At 42.8% G+C, this 22,702-nt stretch overlaps 2 protein-coding genes across 7 annotated transcripts in view; one reads left to right on the top strand and one right to left on the bottom strand.

Moving 5' to 3' along the window:
• Window positions 1-8,057, bottom strand: part of OFD1 (OFD1 centriole and centriolar satellite protein) — a 54,125-nt gene extending 46,068 nt beyond the window's left edge. For 2 of the 6 annotated variants that reach the window (XM_038586836.1, XM_038586838.1), the window contains exons 1-3: window positions 7,450-8,057; window positions 7,108-7,206; window positions 2,356-2,556 (exon numbers count right to left, since the gene is read on the bottom strand). In XM_038586836.1, coding sequence (XP_038442764.1) covers window positions 2,356-2,556; window positions 7,108-7,200 — 294 coding nt within the window. In that variant the 5' untranslated portion in view covers window positions 7,201-7,206; window positions 7,450-8,057. Of the gene's footprint in view, window positions 1-2,355; window positions 2,557-6,180; window positions 6,234-7,107; window positions 7,207-7,449 lie in introns of those variants that run through there. The other 4 variants (XM_038586837.1, XM_038586840.1, XM_038586841.1 and 1 more) reach the window with 4 other exon arrangements.
• Window positions 7,832-20,066, top strand: TRAPPC2 (trafficking protein particle complex 2). The gene is made up of 5 exons (XM_038586842.1): window positions 7,832-7,987; window positions 13,821-13,932; window positions 17,132-17,276; window positions 17,709-17,794; window positions 18,965-20,066. Exons 1-5 carry the CDS (start codon window positions 7,866-7,868, stop codon window positions 19,061-19,063), a joined length of 564 nt encoding a protein of 187 aa, XP_038442770.1. The 5' UTR covers window positions 7,832-7,865; the 3' UTR covers window positions 19,064-20,066.
• Window positions 20,067-22,702: the final 2,636 nt, after the last annotated feature.

The raw sequence follows: 22,702 nt of genomic DNA, 5'->3' as shown, positions 1-22,702 counted from the left end.
TATAATACTTATTTTTACTAAGTCTACCCAGAGAACATTGATAGGTTTTCAAATGGTTTTCCTTTATTATTTTTTTTTAATGGTTTTCCTTTAAAGAAAATATTCTGCACAGCATTTTAGAGTAGAAACCTTTAAGTATGTGGACTGGATTAACTACTACTGTAACAACTAAGTAATTCACTATTACTCATGCAATAAGCAAAATTCTAAAACATACTTGGAAAGTTAGGGGCACCTGGCTCAGTTGGTAGAACATGTGACCTTTTTTTTTTTTTTTTAAGATTTGAGAGAGATTACAGAAGCACAATGGTGGGGGGGCATGGGGAGAGGGAAAAGGAGGCTCCCTGCTGAGCAGAGTTCAATGTGGGGCTCAATCCCAGGACCGTGGGATCATGACTTGGGGGGAAGCCAGATGCCTAACCAAAATGAGCCACCCAGGTGCCCTGAACATTTGACTCTTGATTTTGAGGTTGAGTTCAACCCCCACATTGGGTATAGAGTTTACTTTAAAAAAACAAAACAGGGGATCCCTGGGTGGCGCAGTGGTTTGGTGCCTGCCTTTGGCCCAGGGCGCCATCCTGGAGACCCGGGATCGAATCCCACATTGGGCTCCCGGTGCATGGAGCCTGCTTCTCTCTCTGCCTATGTCTCTGCCTCTCTCTCTCTCTCTCTCTGTCTGTGAAATAAATAAATAAATAATAAATAAATAAATAAATAAATAAATAAGAAACCTTAAAGACTGATGGACCAAATAAGAATTCCTAATGTTGATAAAGAAAATTTGGTTGTTAAGAAATAAATACAGCACATTTGAATTTTCAAATACTAACGTTGTTCTTATTTTCTTAAAACTCCTGAATATGAAACTTTTGGTCAATTATAGACAAGGAATAAAAATACAGTAACAACACCAAGAGTTAAACTATGGACTTTAAGGGCACCTTGGTGGCTCAGTTGGTTAAGGCTCTGCCTTTGGCTCAGGTCATGGTCCTGGGGTCGAGCCCCACATTGGGTTCTCTGCTTAGCAGGGAGTCTGCTTCTCCTGCCTCCCCCTATTCCTGCTCTCTTGCATGCACATTTGTGTGCTCTGTCTCTCTCAAATAAATATTTTGAAAAATAAATGAAAATAAACATGAACTACAGGTGGTAAGGTGTGACAATGTAGGGTCTATTGGAAAATTGTATATAATGGGGGCGTGTAGGTGGCTTAGTTGGTTAACCATCAAACCCTTGATTTCAGCTCAGATCATGATCTCAGGGTCATGAGATCGAGCCTTGCTCAAGGCTCCACAATGGGTGTGAAGCCTGCTTAAGATTCTCTCTCTTCCTCTTTCTGCCCCTCCTTGCCTCCCTCTCTTAAAAAAAAAAAAAAATCAAGTATTTAATTAAAAAATGTTGCTAGTAGGGGAGGCTGTGCATGAGTGGGAGCAGGGAATATATGGGATGGCCTCTTTTCTGCTCAATTTTGCTCTGAACCTCAACTGCTTTAAAAAATTATGTCTATTTAAAAAAAATAGGCAAAGTTTGCTATATCAGCCTTTAAAATAATCAAGTATGACTATTTCTCCACTATTACTATTGAACATAAATTAGAAAATAGGTAAAAACAGGTGTTTTGGGGATCCCTGGGTGGCTCAGCGGTTTAGCACCTGCCTTTGGCACAGGGCGCGATCCTGGAGTCCCGGGATCGAGTCCTGCATCAGGCTCCCGGCATGGAGCCTGCCTCTTCCTCCTCCTGTGTCTCTGCCTCTCTCTCTCTCTATGTCTATCATAAATAAATAAATCTTTAAAAAAAAAAAACCACAGGTGTTTTAGTTATTTGAGTAGTCCACAGATTTTTAAAAGCTATTGTATCCCTCACTTCTCTTGGGTAATCCCAAGGAATAGAAATATGTGAAAAGATTTTAATGTAGTAAGAACACAGTTTAGAGATCTAGATTTACAGCCCTGCATTGCTATTTACAAATCATGTGACCTTGAGCAAACTATTTCACTTTTCCAGAGGTTGGTTCCTCAGTTGTAAAACAGCTAACACCTGAAGTGTGACTAGTACAGTGACAAGCTTACAACAGACATTCAACGTAAATGGCAACTGGGAGTCTTAGTAGACTACTTGGAATGGGAGGTCAGTTCTAGCTTCAAAACAGTGATTCTACACATCACAATTGTACCAAAGACTAATCAAGATGTCAAGGAATTGATAATAATCAACTTTAGTACTCCCCTCTGTTACATTATATGATGTGAATTCGGAGATGCCCGAGAAACGGACGTTGCTAGCGAAGGAATACTCAGCTATTATGCAGAAAGAAGCTGTTAACAGAAAATTCAAAAATAGAAAAGGAAGGATTTTACCTTTTCTTTGGCCAAACCACTTTCCGGAAAGAAAACAGAAAGCGAATACTCATAGCCGCATCTCTGTAAGTAATCTGCCACTAGAGAGTTAGAAGCGCTGGTTAAGAGGGCACTCCCTTCCACTGAAACGGACGGAGGCTGCAGTTCTCCATTCAACACAGGGTGCATCAATTCGTGAATTAGCTTGTTTCGGAGTTGTGTCTAGCTCAAAAAACAAAAATGAAATGAGTGAAAAATTTTTCAGCAGGATTTCACTAGAGGTATGCAGATTTGTCGCATGAATTAGCATCCTTATTTCCAGAATGGTTTCAGATCCATGACCAAAAGTTAGGAACCATCCTCTATACGTTGTGTTACCATGTGACACAAGTAGCTCAATGAGTTTTGAAAGAAGAAACTCGTTTTCACCAACTTCCAAGTTATCTTGTGGTGAGCCAGAACACATGTATATTCTAACTTCACTTCCCCAGGAGCCCATTTCAGGATGTTTTAGTCAGGATGCCAAGTACAGGAGACAGTTCTGTCCCTTACTCACTTTTCTGTGGACTACTGGAGAATATGAAAATATTGGGCATATTGACCAAAACAAAATTGGGTTCCCAAAAAAAGAAATCTCACATACGCGAGAGAAATCAGTAAATCCAAAAAACTTACTACGATGTACTTTTGCATACAGTATTTACATCTCAAGACATGGAAGTAATTTTCTCACATTTTATAAATGAGAAAATTACAGTTCAAAGCGGGTCATTTTCTCAAGGTTTAATATGAGCATTATTCATCTGAGTTTTAACAAAATTCCCTAAGTTACTCAGACTACTGGGTAGTTGTTCTAGTCTATTTTGGAAACACACAACTGGGCTGAGCTTAAGAGTACACTGCCTAGATTCAGGAGGTTCAGCAGTAAATTATATCTAATAAGTTCATATTAATAGAATCCAAGCAAGAAACTAATGGAGTTGTTATACCTCTTTCTTTTAGCCATTAGCTCAAGAGTAGAAGAGCATATAATTACCAGTATAGAACAGGCCTCGGAATACATCTAAAGTCCCACAGTAAAAAGGAAAAAAAAAAACCTGTACTCTGTTTAGAATACATATGCTCTGCCACATCTAGTATAGTTCAGTAACTGAAAAAAAGAGAAATTATAGCATCTTCCACTAGTAAAATTTAGAGGTGATTTAATTAGATTTGTAACAACTAAGGAACACATATATATATTTTTAACAATGTATTTTGGGGGACGCCTGGGTGGCTCAGCGGTTGAGCATCTGCCTTCCGGCTCAGGGCACAATCCCGGGGTCCCGGGATCGAGTCCCACATCAGGCTCCCTGCATGGAGCCTGCTTCTCCCTCTGCCTGTGTCTCTGTCTCTCTCTGTCTCTCATGAATAAGTAAAATCTTTTTTAAAAAAAGATTTAGATCCAGCTTAATAAAATGACTTAAGGGGTCTTGCAAACAAGACTCTACTGAAATAGGTTAAAATTTAGAGGAGTGACAGAAGCATAAAGATGAAAATGAGGGTAGGAAAAAAGCAAAGAATATTACAGATGAATCCCCAGCTCAACAAACACAAAAAGCAAGCCATCTAGCACTTGTTGGAAGGAATCCCAAAACTGGCTGGGGGGCTCTCCAACAGCCAATGCAAAGAGGGAAATCCACTCAGAATTACTGCTCCTAAAATAGAAGTACAATTATTGTGGGTGGGGAGGCAAACTGGGAGAGAAGAGACTTGTGGATCCTCAGCACATCTCTCTTGGAAATTAGGGTAGACTCAAAATAAGGAAAAAGACTTGATAAATTGCATTTAATGGGTACTGGACTTTGTAGTTAGCCACAAATTCTTTTCAAAAACACCCAAATAAAATGTTCATTAGGCCATTAAAAATTCAATGAATTTTAAAAATTAAAACTCAGGGATCCTGGGTGGCTCAATGGTTTGGCGCCTGCCTTCATCCAAAGGCGTGATCCTGGGGTCCCACGATCAAGTCCCACATCGGGCTCCCTGTGTGGAGCCTGCTTCTCCCTCTGCCTGTGTCTCTGCCTCTATCTATCTCCGTCTCCCGGTCTCTCCCCCTCTCTCTCCCTCATGAGTAAATAAAAGATCTTTAAAAAAATAAAATTAAAATTAAAACTCACTCAGGCCATAGTCACTGAATTGAGAAAACAAAAATTAGCCCAGACTTAGTAAGTAAAGATCTGTCTTGCCATTGGTAAAGCTGGAATAACAGAACTGAACAGCCAGCTGAAAAAAGAAACAATGTTTCTCCAGAAGATAGACTGCATTTGTAAAGTGAACAAGCTTAGCAGAATCTGGATACCAAATCCAAACAAGGAGTACTTAAAAAGGATAAGGATAGGTCAGTATCATTTGCGACTATAAATAAAACACCAATCTAATTCAGAAGCACAGTAAAAGAAAATATGCCATGGCCAGGAATCCAAGGACCATTCTACATAAAAAACCACATTAATGCATTATACACTACAACTAATTCCAAATGGGTTAAAGTTAACTTAAAAAAAAAAAGGCCTTCTTAAAAAATAAAAAGGGAGTATTAGTTCTCTTAGAACTGAGAATAACCAGCAAAAGAAAAAAAATAGATTTGGCCATATTAAAAACATAACATCAATATTTTTGGAATCAAATCAAAATTGAACACTGAGATAAAGTATGGCTGCAAAAAATGGAAAAGAGATTTAGTTTCTATTAAAAGACATCTTAGGGGCAGCCCCGGGTGTCTCAGAGATTTAGTGCTGCTTCAGCCCAGGGCGTGATCCTGGAGTCCCCAGATCAAGTCCCACGTTGGGCTCCCTGCATGGGGCCTGCTTCTCCCTCCGCCTGTGTCTCTGCCTCTCTCTTGGTCTCTCATGAATAAATAAATAAAATCTTAAAAAAAAATAAAACACATCTTATACGTTAATAAAACACCCCTGGGGAGAAAAATGGGCAAGAAACATGAACTGCCAATCCACAGAAAACATATGAATCACCAGAAAATATGGGCATCCTCAATAATTAAAGGAATATTAAAATAAAGTTAAAATAAAGTTTTTCCAGTGTTTAAACAAAGTCATGACAATACCATTGGAGAGATAAGCATTGTCAAATTGCTGGTAGTATACTATTACAATCTTTTTAGGACAAGAACCATATACTGAGAGCCTTAAAAAAGCTCAGGCCTTGAGTGGTTCAGTAGGTTGAGTGTCTGACTTTAGCTAGGTTCATCTCAGGGTCCTGGGATTGAGCCCTGCATTGGGTTTCACGCAGTGGGGAGCTTGCTTCTCCCACTCCTCTGCACCTCCTCCTGCTCTCTTGCTCTGTCTCTCATAAATAAATGAAATCCTAACAACAACAACAACTCAGGCTTCTAGGTCAGTAATGTCACGTAACCTATTCTAGGCAAAAAATGAGAGATGCATTAAAGGAATATGTAGACCTGAGTGTAACGTAAATCTTCAACAGGGGACTGCTACATAAATTACCCATACGTTCAAAGACAAGCCTGGTGCCATTGAAAATGAGGATTTCAAGGAACTTTAAAGGATACAGGAAAATCAGATTATACAGGAGGGGTACCTGGCTGGCTCAGCTGATGAAGTGTGGGACTCTGGGTCTCCATCCAGGCTGTGGGCCTGAGCCTTTTATTGGGTATGGAGATTACTTAAAATCCTGGGGGGGGGGGGGGGGTTTACAGTTATGCCATTTACTGTTTATATTAGGGATGATGTTTCTCCACGTCTTTCCATATTTTTCAGATGAATCTGAAGGTTTTTTAAGTTACGAAAACAATGGGAGAGGGAGGAAGGTTTTTAAAAAGCTCACTTTTCGGGATCCCTGGGTGGCACAGCGGTTTGGCGCCTGCCTTTGGCCCAGGGCGCGATCCTGGAGACCTGGGATCGAATCCCACGTCGGGCTCCCGGTGCATGGAGCCTGCTTCTCCCTCTGCCTGTGTCTCTGCCTCTCTCTCTCTGTGACTATAATAAACAAATAAAAATTAAAAAAAAAAAAAAAAAGCTCAGTTTTCGTTGACTTTTTTAAGGAGGGGAGGGGCAGAGGGAGAAGCAGAATCTTAAGCAGGCACCGCCCCCAGTGCTTAGCTGACACTGGGCGGAGCCCACAATCCTGATGAGGACCTCAGAGGAAACCAAGAACCAGAGGCTCAGCTGACTGAGCCACCCAGGCGCCCCCTTAACATCTTAATATACTTTTGAAACGTATCCAGTAACAAAAACATTTGAGCTACTCTTACTCCCTGGTGTTGATACAATGTATACTAATGCTTGCTGCTCAAATGTTTATACATCTGAATACATTTTAAAGAAGTTTCTCATTTCCTAAATTATTCTACTGTAAGTAGTAACTAATGTTTTCTATATGCTGTCAAAATCCTTCATTCAAAAGTGAGTACTATTACAAACCTATTCATTCAAGACTTGCAAGCCAGATTTATAAACCAAGTCCACCTCTACTAGAATATGTTCACCTTACGTGGCTATCCACTACTACCTTAATATCAGTCCAATAAGCCTCTTACTTCAATATATTAAGACCACTCAAACGCTAGGCCATTTTCAAGACTTTTGTGGTCCAGAGCAGAGAGTTACACAGGAACATAAAAATGTAATTCACCAAAAACAATCTATGTCATACTCTTTTTAAAATGCAAGAGCTAGGTGTATTTAAACGTTGGGTGCCTGTTACAGGTTAGACTTGCCTAAGTTCTGTAAAAGAGATGCATAAAGCTCATACCTTGAGTGTGTCCAGTATTCCCCGATCCTTAAACGTCTGGTACAACTTTTTTCGCAGTTCATCTTGACTCAACATGTCGGGTTTGGAGGGCATTGTGGTCTGGAAGAAAAAACCGTTACGGGTTACCTGGTGGGCAGACGCAGCGCGAACTTCTGAAAACAGAGGAGTGGCCTCCAGGGAGGGAAACTCTAGGAGGCCGATCAGGGGGAAAGGAGCTATAACGAAAACAAACAGGCTACGTTTCCGCCGCTCCCGGAGCAGGGGCCAGTGTATCTACCCCGGCCCTCGGGTGTCGGCCTCCCACTGCCTCCCGACTCCCCCCAACCCTGCATTATATCCTACTTTGGCCCGAGTTAACACCCCGCCCGGGCTGCAGGCGCAGGAAGAGGGGGAATCCCGGCCTCCGGAGCCCAGTCTCCGCCTGGGGGCAGTCGAGAAGAAGGAAGCCGAACTCCGCCTCTCACTGTGAACTAGGAACTGTAGACCATTCGCACTTCCTTTCTCGGCGGTCCATGGGTAGGCGGAGTCGTGGCCCACAGGAGACTTTCCCACGCGCCTCGGGGGCGGGGACCGGTAGTGAGGCAACAGAAGACAAACGCGCAGGAGCAGGAATTCGGCGCGTTCCGCGTTGACCCCGCCCCTCCGCGAGGCCCGCCCAACGGAACGGCCCAAGCCGGGAGTGCTACTGCGCACGCGCCGTACTCTGGCCGGAAGCTCCTCCCTCCTCTCGCGAGACGCCAACGCCGGACTCTCGCGAGATGCCACCGCCGGACTCTCGCGAGGATCGCTCGGGGAGTTCCGACCCAGGGGGCGCGGCGCGGCGCGGCGCGGGTCGGCCTTGGGAAGTGTGGCTGTTGCGATTGTCGGATTCTCGCGGCAGGTAGGAGATGGAGTGAGTAGGGGGCGGGAGCTTTCGAGGACATCCCCGGCCCCGCGCGCCGCGAGTTGTGGCTGTGTCTCCAGCCCGCCTGAAGGCGGCCGGGTCGGACCTGTCCAGTCCCCTTTCGGCTGATCTCATCACAGGCCACCCCGCCAATGCACATCGCGTTTCAGCCCGCAAGCGTCGGCCAGCTCAGGGCCTTTGCTTCATTTAGCCTTTCATTAGGTCGTTCATCTAACTGGGGGCTTCTTAAACTTGGCTGCAGTATTCTTTGGAGCTGGAAAGTTCTTCATTGACGATGTCCTGTGATGGGAGGGGATTAATCGTCTCACTGGGGCCTAGCCTGGTAGTTCGTGTGTGTGTGAGAAAGTGCCTAACATTGACCCGAATAGATTCCCAGGTAACCTCAAAGGAGCAGCCCTGAGCTTGATCTCTGGGCAGCTTGGAATAAGTCTGTCAAGTCCAGCGCTCATTACTGGGCGCTCGCGTAGGTACTGCGGTTCGATCACAGCCCGCTTTCCTGCTACAGATCGTTGTCTCAGGCTTATCAGCACCAGGTCCTGGCCGTCACTACCAGTTAAATAGAAACTGGCTCACCAGCGGTAACCTGTTTGCCATCCCTGGTTCAGTTCCTTTTCCATTAGCCTACATTATATCTGAAGTCAGCGCCTGCTGTAGCTCACTCCCCACCCCCAGAAAGACCTTTTCCTCTTCCCCCCTCAGTTCCTTCAGTAGCTCTCCCCAGAGCATTCCTTACTGCACCCAGTTCACAGTTATTAATCCTTTTAAAATAAGCTTCCCAGGGCAGTCTGGGTGGCTCAGCGGTTTGGCGCCTGCCTTCAGCCCAGGGCGTGATCCTGGGGTCCCGGGATCAAGTCCCACCTTAGGCTCCCTGCGTGGAGCCTGCTGCTCCCTCTGCCTGTGTCTCTGCCTCTCTCTCTGTATCTCTCATGAATAAATAAATAAAATATTTTAAAAATATAAAATAAGCTTCCCAGAAGGAAGTATGTTCCCTGGCAATATGATTATTTAAAAGCACATTATCTTAATGCAGGCCAGAGTTGCCATTAGCTTTCTGCCCCCTTTTAGAGCTTGTGAATAATGTAAACTTTGAAATCTAGTAAATAAGCTGCTCTGAACCTAGGTTTCTCATCTATTGTACAGGGTTTTTTTTTTTTTTTTTCTTTTTCTTCTTTTTAAAACACGGGACTTGTTTTTGCATTCTCTTAAACTCTATCTTGTTATTGTTACTTTCACCTACGTTCTCTTAGCCTGGAGAAGTTTTTGAATCCTTAGCGTTGCCTTCCAGTGTCTTGACTATCCCAACATATTATCCTTGAACAGGAGAAACTGTCTCCCACTTACAGATTCAAAATATTGAACAGGACTAGGTTAAGGTCAAGCTCAAAGGTTCCCTAGAGACCCCATGCTGTCAGCTGACTTGGAGAACCTTAAGTTCCCTGAGCATGCAAGTCAGGTGAGAGTGGTCCCTCACTCAACAAATAGCAAGTGCTGCCTGCCCTGCCCCGCCCGCCCCGCCCCAGCTCTGAGGGTACCAGGATCTTAAATTCAAGCTATCCGTCTCCACTTCTCAGGGAGATACCAGGTTCCGTCGTAAAATTATTTGCCATCTCCTGGATTTCTCTTCCAAAACAGACAATGTAAGTTTGGCAAGACTTATTCTCACATAACCGGTACTTTATGAGTGAATAACCACTTACTCTATTTTTGTCTGGGGATTCAGGTTAACGAAGTTAATGTAAAAAAAGCTCCTAGCATGTTATCTGACTGGAGACTGGCATTAATGCGTGTTTCTCTTGGGGTTTTAATCTAGTCCAAAAGTAGCCAATTACAGAAGAGAAGCCTTTGCTTCTGAAAATAGTAACACCTCAGATGGTGTAACTTTTGTTCCTGAGATTTCTCATGTTGCTGATTAGTATAAAATCACATTTGTCAATCCAAAATAGAAAATATGTGGAGACTTGAAGGCCCATATTTATTGGGAGGGTTTTGTTTTGTTTTTTTTAATATACCTGTCTTCAGGTTCACAGTGTACCTAACTTTGTTTTCGTCACAGTTGCTATTTAAAAATCAGGCTCTTTGAGATAGTTCAAGTTCAGATCTGCATCCTTGTATGTACCAGCTGACCTTTCTCCCCTTTTTCCTGATTGTACTCTAAGGCTTTTTTCTTATTTCACACATTTCCATTCATTTTGTGCTTTTGCCCTTCTCATGCCAGCCTCACAGATACATGGTCTCGTTTTTTATGTTCATCACTAGTTAGCGTCCTCTTTTAGTTCAAGGTAGTCCGGAGCTCCTATATCACCACTTTGATTTTTTCAGTTGTCATGCACTCTCTCAAGCGGTTTCCATCACCTAGCCATCAGAGGCAGCTGCTGTTTTCATCCCAGGTGAGTGTCTTGGCGCCACTCCATTCAGTCAACAACTCCAGTCTCTTGTCATGGAGAATTTTTTCACGACTGCCTAAACCTCAACTTTTCACAAAGGTGTTGTTAATCACTTCATCAGACTTCATCAGTCAGGCCTCTGAGGCTGAGGGCCTCAGCACTAGAAAGTTCTCTTCTGTGTTGAGGCTACTTAATCCCAGCATGCCTCCCACTCCTGTATTCCAGCTTTCCCTGGCACTGTCCCCACTATTGCTCCCCTCCTCGCAGTTCCATTCCATAGGCATGGAGTGCTTATTAGGTACTGAGCTCTGTGGTAAGCCTTAGAGAGTCATGCTAGGAAAGAAAAACACCTACCTTAGTATCCCTAGTTATCTTCCCATTGGTGCACCACTCTCCCCCCCTCCTTTCCTCCCTCCAACCTTCCACAGCACTTTGAAACCCTTGTTCCGTGATAAACGGGACACTCCCTTTGTCCTTAGTCTCCTACACACTGCACTTACCTTTTTTTTTAAACATTTTATTTATTCATGAAAGACACACACACACACACACACACACACACACACACAGAGGCAGAGACACAAGCAGAGGGAGAAGCAGGCTCCACGCAGGGAGCCCGATGTGGCACTCGATCCCGGGACCCCAGCATCACATCCAGAGCTGAAGGCAGGCGCTCAACCACTGAGCTATGGAGGCGTCCCATGCACTCACCTTCTGTGAGCACTTTGAGTATTTCGTTTTTTCTCATTCCTACAGCTTTTTCAGCTCTGACGTGTGTTATCTGCTGCCATAACAAGATTGAGTGGCTTAAATAACACAAATTTATTACCTTACATTGAGGTCCACCACGGGTCTCTGTGGGCTGGAATCCAGGTATCAGCAGGAACGTGTACCCTTGTGGAGGTTGTCAGGAAGAATCGGCTTTGTGCTTTCCAACCTCTAGAGGCCACTCACCTTCCTTGGCTCCTGGCCCTTTCTTCCATCTTCAACACTAGCTGCATTGCAGCTCTGTGACCCTCCTGTCCTTGCACTTTCTTGGGCTTATCTTCCCTGCCTGCCCCCTTTAAAGACCTTTGAGATCAGGATGTGGACAGAGCAGGGCGTGCTATTCTGGCTACTACCGCCTGTTAAAATTGACGTGTTCATTTCATCCCCTTTTTTCCCTTATTTCCTTTCTTGGTGAACAGACTCATCTTGATATTCTTCAGCTTGATCACCTCGGTCAGGCATTTGGATACATCCTTGATTCTTCCCTCTTCCTCAGTTCCCCAGGCTAATCCATTGCCAGGTTCTGTGTCGCTCTGTCCTCCACACTTGGAGACCTAGTCTTCTTTGGAGATACTTGAAGGGCCGCTATTTTAGGTGATAGGGAAATTGAGCAGACACACACACACACACACACACACACACACACACACACGGCAGTTGCTTAATTTGTATTACAGCCTGGAGTTCTAAGTAGTACTTGCTCTGTGGAGGGAGGGAAGGTAGAAGAGGTTGCAGAACTTAAAAAAAAAAAAAGCTTCAAATCATTGTTACAGAGCCCTACTGTCTGATACAGTAGCCACTAACCACAGGTGGCTACTTAAGTTTAAATTTAAATTAATTAAAATTAGAGTCAAAAATTCAGATCTGCAGGCACAAGAGCCACCAGTGGCTATCACTTCAGACAGTGCAGATACAGGTGCATCCCCTTCCTGAGACACTTCACCTTCCAGTTTTGCCTATAGAATTAAATACTTATATGAGTCCTTCGGCTGCTGTGAAACCAAATTATTGAAAGTTCAGTTTCTGCCCAGCAGGAGCATTTATGACATAACCTTTATGTGGTATTTCCTTCGGTTCCCTTTCGGTTTACCCTCACCCTATTATGACACGATGCAGGCATGGGAATGAGGGCTAGCTTCCTTACATGTGTATTGTTTTCTGCTACTTCTTAAATGTTTGTACTGAAGAAATTGATCCCTTCCCTTGGCAAACTCCAGCTATGAAACCTATTCCAGTTAATGACATCTTGTCAACTTTGTTCAAATTTAAAGCTCCCGTCCCTCTCCCTCTTGAGAATTTCTTTCAATCTTGAGAATTGTAGCTATTTCTCCTAGTTTTGCGGAGCTTTCATATCATTCCTGCCTGTCTTGTTATTCAGTTTTACTGTTTGGGCCTTTTCCTCATCTATCCCTAAGACTCTCCCTGTAAAGGATCAGATGGTCTCTGTCCCAACTGCTCAACTCTGTCATCGTGTTGTTGGGCAAAGGCAGCCTTCAGCAACAATAAAAGGATGGGAGGCCAGATATTTGGCCTGCAGGCTGTAATGTGCCAATACCTGCCCAAAATAGCATTTTAAATCCTATTTACCTCGTCATGCCCAAAGAACGTCCTATTTGCCCTTTCTTCCAGTCACGGGCCTTCCATTTCCAGAGTTAAAAGTGCCAGCTCTGCCTTGATTTCCTTAACAAAAGGTTGTATTCATTAGGAAATACATTTCAGATTTTCTGATGGTCTCTGTGAATCAGTTCTAGTGAGGCTTGAAGAGCCCTGGGCTCTGACACACCTCACCATACATTCTCTGAGATGGTATACTCAGTTAACCAGATTGCTGCCCCACATGGAGGCCTTAAGAGTCAGTCAGCACATCTCCATGTGCATGTGCTCCTCCATGTTGTTCTAGGTAACATGCTGAGCACCTCCTATGAGCCAGATACCGTGCCTGGTGCTTCACATGCATTGTTGTATAATCCTCAAAGTCACTGTAAGGGATCTATGATTGTTACCTCTATTTCACCGAAGAGGAAACTGACACTGGGAATTTAAGGACTGTGCCTATGGTCACGTTACTAGAAAGTGGCAAAGCTAGATCTGAACCTAACTTTGTCTGATTACAAAGACCCTGTGCTAAAATACATGCATTCATATATGAATCCTTCTACCCATCCAGATTATTGTGCTAAAAGCCATACAATCCCTGATCCCCCTCCAAAATGCCTCCCCCACACTTTCTCTTCATTTCCTTAGCAAACTTATTAACAACAGTTTTAACACTTAATGCCTTAGATGTCTTTCTCTTTGGCTTATGGTTTCTTCCATCTTTTCTAGAATACAAAATTGTGTCTTCCTTTCTTATTTTTTAAAGATTTTTTTTTTTAAGTAATCTCTACATCCACCATGGGGCTTGAACTCATGATCCCAACATCAAGAGTCACATGCTCCACCGATTGAGCCAGCCAGGCGCCTCATGTCTTTCTCATGAATGTTTGAGGAAGCATATCATAGGCTCCTGCATTTGCAGAGACTTAAATTTGTAGCAGATGGTCTTCAAGTAGGAAGAAGACAAAATCAACACCCTTTATTAATTTTTCCTGGTGTTAGTGCTAATAATGCTAACTGGTATAGAGTACTAAAAATATGTGTTATTTTCACTTAACTAGGAGCTACATATTGAAGACAATGTCTGGAAGCTTCTACTTTGTAATTGTTGGCCACCATGATAATCCAGTTTTCGAAATGGAATTTTTGCCAGCTGGAAAAGCAGAATCCAAAGTGCGTATGGAACCTTAAAAAATTCTGTAAGAACTGTTATACTGTTGTAATAATAATAGTGTGGCATTATTTTACAACTGAAAGAGATCTGGACAGATGAGGTAACTGGAATCCACCACAACTAAATGAGGCTTGCTCTGCAGTCCCACAGGTTGATAGAAGCTCGCCAGGGAACATCTTCTGAGTTGCTGATTCATCCTTTAATTCAGCACACATTTGGCACATACTAGCAGGATGCTCAGGGTCTGTTCTCTGATATGTAGTTCACTGTCAATCATTCCGAAAAGCTGCTCCCTCAGCACATAGAAACATAGTTCACCTGGAGCGGGCCTGGAAAAACAGTTGTTAGGACTGGAAATGCCACGAGAGCCCATTCTGTCCAAGTGAATTACCTTTTTCATCAGAACATACATAATAGGTCCACTTACACCTGGGAGGGTTAAAAGAGACCCTTGCTTCCATGTCCTGCTGCCCTTGAGAATATGGCAGTTTTCAGTGACCTTCTGCACCACCTACTGGCTGCGTGGTGCCCGCATGCTGTCCTCCCCAGTGACATCACCCAACTTTCTTTTTTTTTTAAGGTTTGTTTTATTTATTCATTCATTCATTCATTCATTCATTCATTCATGAGAGACCCAGAGAAAGAGAGGTGGAGACACAGGCAGAGGGAGAAGCAGGCTCCATGCAGGGAACCTGATGCAGGACTTGATCCTGGGTCCCCAGGACCACACCTTGGGCTGAAGGCAGCGCTAAACCATCAAGCCACCCAGGCTGCCCAACCACCCAACTTTCTTGTTGCCAGTAATGTTTCCAGAAAAACAAGCTTGGCTCAAGAACATGCCATTCAGAGTAAACGTAGAATCCTGAGATGAGAATACCTGGGGCCTTTCCACCTTTCTATACTAGTCCATGTTGCTAATAAATTGACAGGTTAAAGTGTGTTTTTCTCAATTCCAAAAATAAGCTTTAATGTCCTTTAAGACCATTGATTTTTGAAATTAATTGTAATGCATAATGTCCAGTGTGTGATGCTTTTCAACTATTTAAATCGTGCCACTAAAATAAGATAGAAATTGGGTTAGGGTATTATCAGGTGGCTTTGCTACATTTTTTCCACACATTCCTGTGAGCACACTGCTCCTTTAAAACTTTGTATTGAAGCGTCTGTGTAGCAGCTGTTGCTTTGTGGTACAGGGCTACTTACATAGTTTCTGTGGACCTGTGGTAGGCAAAGCTGTGCGTATGAAAACGCTTTGTTGCACACTTTGACCATGGTTCTTTCTCCTGCTACCACTCACCTTCTAAAGCATTTCTACATTTTTCTTCTAATCTCATAATTGATCATCCATGTAAAGTGATGGAAAACACTGCTGTAAGCCAGACACAAAATACATCCATTTCTCTAAGGATTAAATTAGCTTTGTCATAGTGATGTGATGAAGTAAACATGCCTGAACTGTACAGGGGATTCCAAGGCAACTGGCAGCCTTCCTCCACCCAGTCACAAGACAGCCTCCTCAGCAAGGAGGTCATATTAAGTTTCCTTTCCCAGGGCTGTCATCATAGAACACACAAACCGGGTGGCTTCAAGTAAAAGCAGCTCATTGTCTCACCGGTCTGGAGGCCAGAAGTCCAAGAACAACGGTTCAGCAAGCCAGGCCCCCTGTGAAGGTGCTGGGGGAAGATCTGTTCCAGGCCCCTCTCCTAGCTTCTGGAGAAGTCTAGTCTTCACATGGCCTTCTCCCTATGTGTCTGTTTCTAAATTCCCCTTTTATAAGTACACCAGTGATACTGGATTAGGGGCCATCCTACTCTAGTGTGCTAAGTACATTTGCAATGACCTGTTTCTAAATAAGGCCACATTTTGAGGTACTGGGTGGGGTGGGAGTGGTTAGGACGTCAACATAAGAATTTGGTTTGACCCATAACAGAAGTGTTCTTTGACAAATTTATTTTGTTTTTTGTTTTGTTTTGTTTTTTTAAAGATTTTATTTATTCATGAGAGACACGGGGCGGTGGGGATGCAGAGACATAGGCAGAAGGAGAAGCAGGCTCCATGCAGGGAGCCTGATGTGGGACTCGATCCGGGTACTCCAGGATCCTGCCCCAGGCCAAAGGCAAGGTGCTCAACTGCTGAGCCACCCAGGCTTCCCGAAAATTTTAGTTTGAAATAAAGAATTCCGGGGATCCCTGCGTGGCGCAGCGGTTTGGCGCCTGCCTTTTGGCCCAGGGCGCGATCCTGGAGACCCGGGATCGAATCCCACGTCGGGCTCCCGGTGCATGGAGCCTGCTTCTCCCTCTGCCTGTGTCTCTGCCTCTCTCTCTCTCTCTCTCTGTGTGACTATCATAAATAAATAAAAATAAATAAGAAAAAGAAATGAAATAAAGAATTCCTCAGGACTAAGACTGTTCCAGGTTGTGAATTCCCTTTCCATATTATGGTGGGACAGTCCCACCTCCAGGTAAGCCCACGAGGACATTCAGCTCTGACAGGACTGTCTCCCCTTGAGACAGATGACTGCTCACAGCTGGGGCTGAGCATGGCCTCCTGCCACTCCCAGATCCCCCGTCACATAAGCTTCGTTCACCTGAAAGAGGCCTATGCCAAGCCTCAGAGTACCGCCTCCTCAGCTGTCTCCACTGCTCATCAAGTGTCCCTGGGCCCAGTGAAAAGGCCTGCCCTTTTCCCCTGCCGACCCTGAGATCCATGCCAACATCATTTCTGTGTAGCTCTCCTTCACCACCTCCTTGGCTCTCCAGCCTACCTAAATTGCTGTCCTTTAGCCATAACCACTTACAGATTTTTTCACGTCTTTCTCTAAAAAGATGTGAATGTCTTTAAAGCAGAATCTCTTTTTTTATAACCTACTATTCTTTCCTCATGTGCTTAAATGATTACCAAATTTGGGAACTTCCTTCTTACAAAATTAAAAAAATAATCTATATAGTTTCTTGAACACATTTCATTTATTAAGTCACTGGCTGTTTCTATTTGCTGAGTTTTAGATACCAAATTAAAAAGACTATGATGTGAAAACAGTTAAGATCTTTTGTAACCCATGATAGTAATAAATGAAGTGAAAGCAGAAGATGCCATCCCACCCCCAAGAAAACTATGTATACAATTTCCAGAATAAAATGCTGGCATTCTTGATGCTGTCTGGAAAGTTGATCTGGTGCTACTCACATTGTCATCCAGGATGATCATCGTCATCTGAACCAGTTCATAGCTCATGCTGCTCTCGACCTTGTAGATGAGAATATGTGGCTGTCAAACAACATGTACCTGAAAACTGTGGACAAGTTCAACGAGTGGTTTGTTTCGGCATTTGTTACTGCAGGTCATATCCTTATCTTTTAAATAAAGATCTCTAACTAAAGGTTGGGGTAACAAACTAGAACAACAAAGGACATAGATGCCAGACTCCAAGTCCGGACTTCAAAGTGTCAGGTAAAAATTGCCACTTAGAGGGCTACTTTTTTTTTTTTTTTTTTAGGGGAAAAAAATACCCACATTTTGTTTAACAGATAACTTTAAAGCCAAGTCTCATATAAAACTAAAGTTAACCTGAACCATAAGGTTGGTTTTACTTTGTTCTGTAGTTATTTTTTTTAAAAAGATTATGTCCTCTTAAAATGAAACTAACCTAACTTCAAACCCAGTTTATATATTCAGCTTTTCCATCACCAAATACAATGCATGTGACTCGTTTGAAGGATATTGTATCACCTGACTACTTTTCATTTCTATTAAGATTATACCTTAATTCTTTCACATATGAGATTTATTATGCTTCATGACATAAGACAAGAAGATGGAATAAAGAACTTTTTTACTGATGTCTATGATTTATACATAAAGGTATGGTATGTTCTATAACTTTTTCAATGTGATTGTAAAAAGGGGATTCTGACTTTGACAGGAAACTGGCCTGTTGCCATAACTCCCTCGTACTGCTGTTTTCATCTCCTCCAATCAGAACAATCCCTGGAAACTCCCTCCTCAGGCAAGTCTTCACTGCCAGGCTACCATGTATTTAGGACAGAACTCACTGTAGTTACTTTTAAATTGGTTTCAGTTTCCCCCTTTGAGCACAGATGGTTGATTCTATCTATTAGGGAACCCTAAAAAGAGAAGGAAGCAGGTTACAGAAGGAAATTGCTTCATAATTCAATCTAAAATGTTCTCCATCTACTTTACAAGTAAGTTACAATGCAATAAATATAGATTACAAACTGTCAGTTTACCAAATAGTCACTCAAGGAGAATGGTGCCACTCACATAGATTACAAACTGTCAGTTTACCAAATAGTCACTCAAGGAAAATGGTGCCATTCACATTTCTTGATAATTAGAAAGAATAAAATAGTACTAGGATGTCTATGGTTAAAATGCAGTGCTAACAGTATGTTCTATTAAATGTTTTGTACTTAGACAAGAGTTTTTGCATATCTGCACAGTAATATTCCTAGTCAGAATTAGCAAATAATATTTAGCCCTCTAAGTTTTCTCACACATATTATGATATTACACTATTTAAGAAACTGATCACTTAGCCTTGTGTTAAAAGGACAGTATTAACCTAATTGCTAAAAAAAATTGCTACATAAGTGCAACTTAATAGCAATGTAGTATACCTTTTTTTTTTTTTAACTATGGGCATATGCTGGATTTTCAGTTTTATGTACCACAGGGGATTGAGCCATATATTTATAATTAATAGGAGTACATTACTATTTCACACAAAGGGTGAGTCCTGAAAGTTCATTTAGCTTACATTGGCAACACTTATCATACCACCATTGGTTTTGCCACAGGTACTTCTCAAACACCAAGACCCAAACCTCCTCGAGGGGGCGTTACTCTTTACCCACGGAACGTTTTTGTTGAAACTTAATGTGGTCTTCAGACTTTTGTTTTGGATGTCTTTGATGATTTGATTTAGAACTTTACAATAATTTCCTTCTAGACATCTATGATTTGTTAGCCTTTGTACTTTGACAACCTCACTAATACCTTCTTCTTTCCTAGTTTGCAATGAATCCATTTTATGAACCCAATTCTCCTATTCGATCAAGCGCTTTTGACAGAAAAGTTCAGTTTCTTGGGAAGAAGCACCTTTTAAGTTGAATCTGGAAAAGTTTGGAAATACACAATGTCACTACAATGGGGTATTCTCAGGAATGTGTACATTGTAAGTAACTTAATTAAATAGCCTGGAAAAGTTTACTTCTAGTCTAAATTTATCTAAACTTAATGAAGTTTCTTGTATATTTCAAAACAGTACATTCAGTTTCTTATGATTATCAACAGATCAATATTTGCTTGTGAACAGTGTTATTTATAAACTCTTTATAACCTTGAAAATATCCTTATTCTAAAAATTAAGAATGAGCTTTTGACTTTACTCAGATAGTTTGATCTTGATGTCACAATCCAGAACCAAATGTCATTGTCAAGATTTTGCTAGACAGATTTAAACCTAAAAGTCTCTGCAGTAGGGAATGAAATTGATAGCATGTACATGGGCTTCTATACGTCTAGAAATAGTTATAAAATCACATAGGCAGTATATATAACACTACCCAAGAAGCCGAAGCAAGCAGCTTTTGCAGTGCCAAATGCCACGAAGCCCCCCTCTGTCAAAGACTGGGAATAGTGATTCTGCTAAAAATCTAGAATCCTAGATCCATATTTATAAAATGGGAAGCTGGGACCAAAGTGACAGGTTATGTTCTTATATTGCCTTTCCTTCAGACAGTAAACTGAAAGTTAAGTGAACCTGTTGATAGTTCTACTAGTAAAAAGGTGGAAATCTGGAACTGTAAACAAAAGTTTATATTAACCTTTGCATTCTTGGCTTTTTTAGGCTGTACACCAAGGGGTGGGGAGTGGCCTCCTGTAACAAGTGGGATCTTACTATAAACCACTAAATGTCCACTTAAAAAACAAGTACTATAACCAGATATTTTCTGTGCTAATTGTGAGCACTCAATTTTGTTCTATCCTGAACAACTTGAGCAAATCATTCCAAGTTCGGTATCAGACCCTTGTGTGAAGTTGGTGTCATAATTGTTTACCCCATTTATTTATTTGATTTCTTAAATAAAGATGCTTGTCCAAGAGTGTGGAAGTTCAATCGAATTTTTTAAGTGTTGCTCACCCTGCTACCGCTGTTTTAGTCCTATTTCCCCTATTGAGAGTCTACAAACTATTATCTTAACCCATTTTCCAGAATTCAGATCACCTCAAACTAGGTGCCAGAGCTTTGGGAGCAGAAAGATACTCTGCTAGAAATCTAGTAGGGGTTTCAGCCAGGCTCACCAGAGAAACCGCAGTGTGTACTTAGCGGATACAGTTTGCTCTGCCCTCAGTAAACACATGATGCAGAGAGCTGCCAGCAGCAGCAGCATCATGTTTTCAGCAGGAGGTTGTAGGGTACCTTGCAAACCATGATCCTCTCCTCCAGGCTTGTGAGGGTGCGATGGGAGCAAGTCACACAAGCCCTACGTGAGTATGTTACCGTAGCCAAGTACCAAATGGTATGAGCGACTGCGTCTTTGAAGGAGCTTGAAGCAAGGCCAGTGCCAAGTGTGGGTGCGGATGGGACGTCAGATGTGAGCTGCATTGGGAAAACACATGGGCCAAGAAAGGGTGGACAAAAAGCAGCACTGGGCACGTGGATAGGATGGAACCAGGACTGGTAGGAAAGCTAAAAAGCCAGCAAAAGCTTGGATCTGGTAGTAGGTGATGTCACACAAGGTTCAGGACCACAAGAGAAATGGGATGATGTCACCAGCGCCCTGGGCATGAGGCCCCACTCAGCATGTGTGTGTCAGCACTATGTCACTGCTAATCTATGTCAGCATTCCTCAAGGGACCCAAAGAATGCACAATTCTGATATTTACTAGGACGCTTCACTGGTGCCCATGTTTCCTGTGTACGTAGAGAGACCGTGGATTTTGGCTCTGCCCATGCTACACTCATATTCTTTCACTTTTCAGGCACAGCAGCCCATCCTGGTTGCCAGTTCAGTGGTGACTTCTCAAAATCCACAGACAGGACGCAGGTCCACTTTCTACTTCACACGTCACTGCCCCACAAGCCACTGGTATTGTGAGAGCACTGGTGTCCATGTGTCATGATACTAAAGGGAAAGCAGGCACACATTTTTACAGAAATGTAAAAATTTTAAGGAACATCTAGTATGTTTTAACTAATGTTTCACAAGGCGACAAAAACATGACCCCACTGACAGAACTGTACTTTGCCGTCTTCCACATTGCACTTTGTATTTGCTACAAGGGCTTCAGACGTACAGCTGTCTATTTTCCAAGTTCAGTAGTTTGCTTTTTTCTTAACGCTGAACTGTCTCAAAGGCTTTACGTGAGTAAACTACAGAAGCACACGTTGTCACAGAGCCAGCCTGGCGCCGTGTGGTGAGCACGGGCACTGCAGGCGACGCTGGGGCCTCTCCTCCCTTGGCGCGGGGTGGCGGGGGAGGGGTGGCCTGCAGACATTCCCCGCTTCTGCTGGCTTCTTGGGGACCTTGCAGCTGCTTCCACGGCTCCTGCTACCTTGGGCGCCAACTGCTTTGTTCCCAACTCTTGTTTTTTCAATATTTCTCATCTTTGTTTAGGTAATACGAGCCGATCAAAAGATCTTCCTAAAAACCCAAGAGTCCTATCTGCAGCTACCTTTCCCTTCTTGTTGAAGAGCTTTTCCCATCAATTAATTGTAGTCTCTGAAGGCCGAAGTGATGGTCAGGTTTCGTTCCTCCTTAGTTGTCACATTTCAGGACTGTGCTTGGTCAGCTAGCCCGTTCATGGATCACCTGGAGTCTCGGTGTTAAACTGGATTATTCTCCCTTCCCACCAGCCTGTCTTTTTACACACATGAAGATCGGTTCCCTTGACCATTTTTTGCCTCCTAGCTCTAGACCTCTTGAATAGCAAGGAATCCCTGAGTATTTAGCTGAAAAAAGGTTACTGAAAAGCTGTTTTTTTTTAAAAACCAGCAAAGTATGTTTAATCTATACAAGAACCAAATATACATTATGTAAATACCCACATATGTATTATGGGCTGATATGTGTCCCCAACTCATGTTGCAGCCCTAGCCCCCAGTCCCTCAGAATATGACTGTATTTGGAGACAGGGCCCTTAAAGAGGTGATTAAGAAGAGCCCATTAGGGTGGCCCTAATCCCATCTGACTAGTGTCCTCGCGAGAGGAGGAAATTTGGGACAGAGACATGGTCATATGATAAGGGGGTGGGGTGCTGCACACAGAGGAAAGGTCATCTGCAAGCCATGGAGAGAGATCTTAGGAGAAACTAAACCTACCAACACCTTGATCTTGGACTTACAGCCTCCAGAGCGATGAGAAATTCCCACTGCTTAAGCCACTCAAGTCTGCATTCTGTTACGGCGGCCCTAGCAAACTACTACAATATGCTTTCCTTACATACTAAGTATCTAGCTTGATACCTAAGAAATGGACACATGCTGCCTCCAGGGACAGGAACTGAGTGACAAGGGTAGAGATATGTCCCTTATGATTTTGAAACGTGACTTGTCTATTCAAAAAATGAAAAATTTACTAATACCCGCTATTGAACCTGTGGGAAACTGGCACTTTCGTATACTGCTGCTGGATGGATGTGTGTCACTAGAGAATGGTTTGAATAAATTGGTAAGCATCCGTACAAGCATCCGTACAGCTGAAAATTGAGGTAGATATACTATAATCAAAGTATGTCTACATATAT

This window comes from Canis lupus, chromosome X, assembly GCF_011100685.1.
Source record: "Canis lupus familiaris isolate Mischka breed German Shepherd chromosome X, alternate assembly UU_Cfam_GSD_1.0, whole genome shotgun sequence".
Classification (NCBI taxonomy): Eukaryota; Metazoa; Chordata; class Mammalia; order Carnivora; family Canidae; genus Canis; species Canis lupus.
Note: the sequence above shows the minus strand (reverse complement) of the source record. Positions and strands in the feature narration are given on the sequence as shown.

What these genes read in the sequence shown, in the direction of transcription:
- TRAPPC2 (XM_038586842.1), top strand. Translation starts at nt 7,866, where the DNA reads ATGCCACCGCCGGACTCTCGCGAGGATCGCTCGGGGAGTTCCGACCCA. An exon ending in TTGTCGGATTCTCGCGGCAG is followed by an intron (nt 7,988 to 13,820) that starts GTAGGAGATGGA and finishes TCACTTAACTAG; the next exon opens with GAGCTACATATTGAAGACAA. An exon ending in GGCATTTGTTACTGCAGGTC is followed by an intron (nt 17,277 to 17,708) that starts ATATCCTTATCT and finishes TAATTCTTTCAC; the next exon opens with ATATGAGATTTATTATGCTT.